The 7,038-nt window shown below is 39.7% G+C and overlaps 2 protein-coding genes and 1 pseudogene across 2 annotated transcripts in view; 2 read left to right on the top strand and 1 right to left on the bottom strand.

Annotated features, from left to right (window-relative positions):
* LOC116673699 (zinc finger protein 431) overlaps positions 1 to 7,038 on the top strand; it is a 193,334-nt gene that overhangs the window by 81,551 nt on the left and 104,745 nt on the right. The gene's annotated exons all lie outside the window — the stretch shown is intronic.
* LOC116673702 (gastrula zinc finger protein XlCGF8.2DB-like) overlaps positions 1 to 7,038 on the bottom strand; it is a 325,201-nt pseudogene that overhangs the window by 270,357 nt on the left and 47,806 nt on the right.
* LOC116673697 (oocyte zinc finger protein XlCOF8.4) overlaps positions 4,920 to 7,038 on the top strand; it is a gene marked incomplete in the record, with an annotated part of 34,635 nt that continues 32,516 nt past the window's right edge. Inside the window, 1 exon segment of the mRNA XM_032505923.1 lies at positions 4,920 to 5,004. Coding sequence (XP_032361814.1) covers positions 4,974 to 5,004 — 31 coding nt within the window.

Raw genomic sequence — 7,038 nt, 5'->3', positions numbered from 1 at the left:
ATGAGAATGATAGCCTTAGTACTGTGTTTATTTCTCTTTTAGATTCTATTGGCTTCTCTCAAAGTGTTTATAAACCGACTCGCCGTTTTAACCACACCCTCGATCTTGTTCTGGTGTATGGTGTTGAAATTGAACATTTATGAACTTTAATAGTGTTCCCACAGAATCCTTTCTATCTGACCACTGTTTGATTACTTTTGAGTTTATACTGCTGAACCACCGCTTAGGCAAAACCTTCTATACAGATGATAGATAGTGCTGTTGCTAATTTAAGGATGTGATCCATTAGATTAATTCATTACCAAGTCCCAAAAGTAACGGAGGATCCTATGCTAATTTTCAGTCCCTCCCAATCGATCATTTTGTTGATAGTGCTAGCAGGCTCGTTGCGAACGACACGTCGTTGCCCTCATAAAAAGAAGATAAACAAAGACGGTTAGCTCCATGGTATAACACTGAAACTCGCAAATTAAAGCAATTCACGGAAAGTTGAGAAGATTTGGCGTTCCACCAATTGGAAAAATTCTCGTTTATCTGGCAAGATAGTCTTAAAACTATAGGAAGGCCCTCCATAATGCACAGAGCAGCTACTACTCGTCTTATAGAGAGGAAAATAGGAACAACCCCAGTTTCTTTCAGCACTGTAGCCAGGCTAACGGGAGGTCACAACTCTACTGAGCCAAGTATTCCCATAGCTCTAGAGTAACGACTTTATGAGGTTTTCAATGATAAAATTATAACTTTTGAAGCAAAATTCACCAAGACTGCCTTTAACTGGCACTGACTTATCTCATAAACTCAGGAACCTTAGAAACAGCTGTAAAAACAGATACATGTTTAGACTGCTTGCTTCACTTGATCTTTATCAATTAATTCAATTATTCTTTATCTAACTCCTCAACCTGCCTCTTGGATCCCATCCCGACTAGGCTACTTAAAGAAGTTTTACCATTGTCAACACTTCGCTACTGGATATACCAATTTGTCTTTTATACAGGCTATGTACCACAGCACTTAAAGTTGCTGTAATTAAACCTCCTCTGAAACAAGCCAAACCTTGATCCAGATGTTTTAGACAACTATAGACCTATATCTAAAACTATCCATTTCTCCTAAGATTCTGAGAAAGCAGTCGCCAAACCACTGTATGACTTTCTGCATAACAACAGCTTATTGAGGACTTCAGTCAGGATTTAGAGTTCATCATAGTACAGAGACGAAGCACTTGTGGAAAATACTAATGACCTCCTAATGCTTCAGACAAAGAACTTATCTCTTTACTTGTGTTATTAGATCTTAGGCTGCATTTGATACATGACCATCATATCTTATTACAGAGGTTGGAACATTTAATTGGCATTAAAGATCCGTGATCGGTCCAAATCCTGTTCACTTTAATATGCTTCCTTTAGGCAATATTATCAGGAAGCACTCCATAAACTTTCATTGTTATGCAGATGATACTCAATTATACCTTTCAATCAAGCCGGATGAAACTAATCAGTTAGCTAACTTCAAATGTGCCTTCAGGATATAAAATCTAGACCTGTAATTTTCTAATTAAACTCAGATAAAACTGAAGTTATGCTCTGGGACCCAGCACCTCCGTGACGCATTATCCAAAGAGATAGTTACCGGATGGCATTACCTGGCCTCCAGACCACTGTGAGGAATCTTGGAGTTATCTTTGATCAGGACATGTCCTTTAATTCCCCATAAAGCAAATTTCAGGATCGCTTTTTTCACCTACGTATATTGCAAAAAATCAGGATCTGTCTAAAATTAAGCAGAAAAACTAGTCCATGCATTGTTACTTCTAGGCTGGTTACTGCAATTCTTGTTATCAGGCGCTTGAAAAAATCCATAAGAGACTCTGTCAGCTGATCCAGAATGCTGCAGCAGTGTCTGACAGGAACCAGGAAAAGAGACCACATCTCTCTGTTTTAGCTTCTCTGCATGGCTTCCTGTAAAATCTAGAATAGAATTTAAAATCCTTCTTCACCTACAAAGCATCTCTTCATGGTCAGGCACCATCTATCTTAAAGAGCTCATAGTACCTTACAACCCTACAAATCATATCGCTCCCAGAGTGGCAGGGTTACTGTGTCTCTAGAGTCTCTAAAAGTAGAACAGGAGCCGAGCGTTCAGTCTCAGGCTCCTCTCGCTGTGGAACCAGGTTCCAGGGTGGCAGACACCGTCTCCATATTTAAGAGTAGGTTAAGACTTTCCTCTTGATAAAGCTCAGTGTTGGGTAATAAATTGAATATTGTTTAGGGAGGAGGAGTCTTAGCGTCCGCCTAACCCGGCCACACCTGCTTCTCGTCATAGTTGTCAGATTTATCTATATATAATCAAGCATATAATAAAAATAAAGGGAACTGGACATACGCCCGATCCGGTTGGGGAGAGTTTCTAGCCGACCAGGCTCCTCTCTTTACCCTGTCCTCTCTTGTTTGCTGTAATGTTTAGACAGCGGGCATCCTTTGATACACTGAGCTCCTCTCCTCTATCTTCCATATCTTTTCATTTTGTGCATCCTGTCCCAGAAATGCGTGTTACTAACCTAGATCTGGGAGTCATTACCCGGAGTCCTTATGTTCTTTTTCCCCAGCATTTTCCCTCGGATCAGAGATGCTCCAAAATCAGGGTAGCAGCTGTCGCCATGGTCCCGCTACACATTCTGCGGTGCCATGTTCATCTGCTACACTCTGCGGTGCCCAGCTATGTCCTGCTGTGCCTTGTTAATGCCGCACAGTGCCCTGCTATGCCTGAAACTATACAAAGAACTGCTACAAACTACAATTTTCTATTCTATTTTGTTATTTCACTAACCCCACCGTCGTCAGACACCGCCTACCAAGAGCCTGGTTCTGACCGAGGTTTCTGCCTAAAAGGAAGTTTTTACTCGCCACTGTCGCACTGGTGCTTGCTTCTGGAGGAAACTAATAGAACTGTTGGGTCATTGTAATTCTGGAGTGGTCTAGACCTACTCTACTCTGTAAAGTGTCTTGAGATAACTCTTGTTATGAATTGATACTTAAATAAAATTGAATTGAAAAATTGATTGAAAATTGAATTGAATTGAATTGAATTGACCGGAAGGGTTAATAATCCACATAGCAAACGGGTCAGACTGAATCAGATCCTGGTTCAGTTGAGTCTCCTGGGTTGTGATATGTTGTTCTGGAGGAGATAAAGGGGTGGATGAAACACAATTTTCTCCAGTTAACAGCTCCCCAACCGAGGCAATCCTTGTTGGCACCTCACATCAAGTCCAGTCATCCTCCTAACCGGTATAACTATCTCTGTCAATAAATTCCCCTCTCCACAACAGTCACCAATTCTGGTGTAAGATTTGATCCACAACTCACCTTTGAAGCCCATATCAAAACCCTGCAAGATCTCTTCTATCATCTCAGAAATATTGCAAAACTCTGTCGACACTCACCTTACTGGTGCTGAAAAAAACTGTCACGATTTTGTCTCTTGTCTCCAGACTGGATACTGTAACGCACTTTCATCGGATCCCCTACAAGAGTCTGGCAGAAACTGCAATTGTTCAGAACAGTGCTGCAAGGACCTATGAGAGTGCGAAAGTTGACCACAATCACACCCATCTCCGCTCACTACAGCAAGCAAACAGAAACAGACTATAAATATATGCAACCAATAGAAATACTCCCATTAAGGTTTCAAATGAACTGAGAAACTTCTTTAACTGTGTCCTAAAGATTTTAATATTCCAAAGCAGTGGACCTCTTATCGATTTAAATATATATATATATATTTGTTGTCGTTATGTACAACAACAAGGCAAACGGAAGTTATTTTGCCAAGTTGAATGTGAGTGAATATCTGAAGAGAAAAAATTGAATTGTATTAGTAGAAAGTGCTTGCAATTCATGATTTAAACATAATGCAATATGAAAAAAAATGTAACTTTATCTGATGGAGATGTATATTTAAATACTGAACATGAGCCTGTTCATATACATTCTTCATCTGAGTGTGTATATATCATATGAAGACTAATACATGTCTGGAACATTACAATTTGAGTAAGATGATTTGATGCTGTTATTAATAACTGATGACTGTTTATATTTAGTTTCATATTATATATGCTGTATATTCTATATTAGTATATTATGCTTAACCATTCAATCACTTAATCTCAACGGTGCAATCTTTTTACTCAGGACTTTTGATACACAAACTATATATTTTTGCACAATGTGTATACAAAACTATTAATGTATGTTACATACACATATATACATATACATACATATATATATATATACTGAGCGTGGTGGTTTCTTTAATCTCGGTTGCACAGTACGCACTTGGTGTATAACGACAATAAAGGCCATTCTATCTATTTGCAATTTGAGTTACCAAAGAGTTTTTTGTTATCTAAATTAGTGAAATATAAGTTATTTTGAAAAATTAAAGTATTGCGCTGTTTTGTCATGTATATCGTCATATGCTCGTTAAACTTTGTATGTATCAAGTTGAAAAATATCCATTCCATTGTATTAACCCATTTCCTGCATCTTGCTACAATCGCATTAATATGTAATAGACTGTCACCGGCGGGAGCGGCAATGCACTATCGGTGCCTAGTCTGCCGGAAATAATGAAGAGAAGAACCACTGCCGGAATTCAACCAGAAGAAGAACAACGACGTCCCGGTAGCTACTTTATAGTAGGTAATTGCATTCTATTGATTGACGTTGTTTATTGATAATAAGGTTATTCAAGAAAATGGTCAGTATTCTGCATTGTGAACTGCTGTAATAAGTCTCACGATTGAGGGCAAACGCCTGATAAATCGTAGGGCTATAGTTTTTACCTTTTCCTACTTGGAAAAAGACACAAGGAACATGGTTCGAAGAAAACCAAGGCGTCGGATGGCTTGGGTCGCCGCTTTACGGAGGAAAACCATCACTTTCGACAATATTTCCAAAGACATGCTTGTTTGCTCACAGCACTTTCACAAAGGTAGGTATTATTATCAAGCTGGGGTCTTTTTGCTCTGCGTTGTAGTCACTCCGTTAGCATTGCGGCTATTAGCAATTTTTGAATAGTTTCATAGTCAACATATTTTCAGCTGCCAGAGTTAACTAGATTTAGTTCCATTTAATCATCATTAGCAGTTAAGGGGAGTTTATGCCTTGTTAGCTTAATTTCTCTTAACTGAACAGTTTCGGATCATGGGAAGGGTTAATACTTTTTTCGAGTTGAATGGTGTCGTCCTAAGCCTCTCCTCTCTAAGCGAAGCTCCCTATGGCGCCATTTTGATGCCACCAAGCATCACCCGCCGCCGAAAGTTGCAAGAGTGTCTTTTAATAGACAGTTAAAGAAAGGACCAAACGACCCCTTTGTTCTGAACGGTGACCAGTGAGGCATAGCACGGTTAAAGAAATGTCAACAGACCCCGTTGTTTGGACGAAGACCAGTGAAGGGGTCCTGTCGTACATTCCTGCCAGCACATCTGTTCTGCGCATGTGCATATGATATCCGATGAACGCGGATTTACAACACTGCAAGATTTGTTCACATACAGTTTAAAGAAAGTAGTTCGCCTCCACGGGAAAGCTAACGTTAGTTTAGCTAACAGCTAATTCGGCGTACTACTAGCTGAGACAGCATGTAAAATGAATGAATGAAATAACTTTTAATATGTAACAGCTGTTCCGTCAGTTCTCTTTACTTGGCTCATTTAAAATACTCAATACTTGCCTTTATTAAAACTGTAAAGTTTTAATTTATCTAGTCCGCTTTTCCCACTGTTTGAGTAACGATTTAAAAGGCTTACTCAAGCTGTCAGCTAGCGGTTAGCTGTAATAGTTGTTGACTAAACTAGCGTCAGCGTCCCGGTGGAGGCTAACGTTCTCTTAGCAGGTTTACAGCTAATTAAGACTTTACAGTAATAGTAAAGACAATTATTTAGTGATTTGGTGTTTTACATGAGCACAAGTAGAACTGACGTACCAACTATTATAAACACTGTTACGTTATATATAGATAGCTGAGCGTTACTGCGAAGCCTCCAACTGGAGCTTGGCGACGTGGATGTGACGTGAGCAAACTGTCTGAATGTTGTAAGTCTCCTAGTAGCTTTTCCAGAGCAAACTCAATCATTACCAATCAGCAGAGACGGAGAGCGAGTATATGGTAGGAGTATACATAGACCACATCTAATTAACATTAGTAGTTAAAACTTAACAGCTAATGTAAGTCGAAAACTATCTGCAGCTTCTCTGACAATATGGTGATTTGTCGACTACACGACAGCAAGTCGCTTTGTTATGACACAGTCGTTAGCCTAGTTTTACAAAACCGTCTGCTACGGAGCCATAACATGAGTACAAGGAGCCTTTTATACATTGTTGTGTTTCTTTAACAAACAAACAATGGACAACGTGATTTTTAAATGCTCAGATGGAGTTTTTGCTGTCAACGTGGCGCCAAAATAATGACAGTCAATGGCATGCTAACGGTGGGTTGTGCTTGTAGCATTAAAATGGCGCCATAGGAGTTACGCTTCTTGGATCCGCTTACCTCTTGGAGTCATCAGGTCTCACAAAGTAATAAATTGCTTCTGGAACGCACACATACGCCCATTCAGGACCGGCTAACAAGGTAGCGATGGAGTTTTTCACACTATCGTCAAAAAAGAAAACTAGGAAAGCATTGTTGGGGGAAAGAGGAAAACGGCAGATTGACCAAGTGAGCAGTAAGACACAAGTAAATTAGGAACTGCCAAATATCTATTTCAGAGCCGTAGGGAGAGCTCTGTAGAGAAACCTGGAGGAGAAAACGGCGAAGAAATGGCCAAAACTGCATAGAGACCCTTTAAGGAGAATTCCGGCCAATTTTTTTTTAATCTTGATTGTTACAAATGGAGTGAGTGCATTTGTTGAAAAAAAAACAACACACCTGAATCGGTGCTGCCGAAACTTGAGTAGCTGTAGCTACCTCTATTATCTTCCACTGGAGCTAAACGCAGTGGTTGGTGCAGATTGTGTAGAG

The sequence above is a fragment of the Etheostoma spectabile genome, chromosome 24 (genome assembly GCF_008692095.1).
Source record: "Etheostoma spectabile isolate EspeVRDwgs_2016 chromosome 24, UIUC_Espe_1.0, whole genome shotgun sequence".
NCBI classification, from domain to species: Eukaryota; Metazoa; Chordata; class Actinopteri; order Perciformes; family Percidae; genus Etheostoma; species Etheostoma spectabile.
This window is presented reverse-complemented; position numbering and strand designations above follow the sequence as displayed.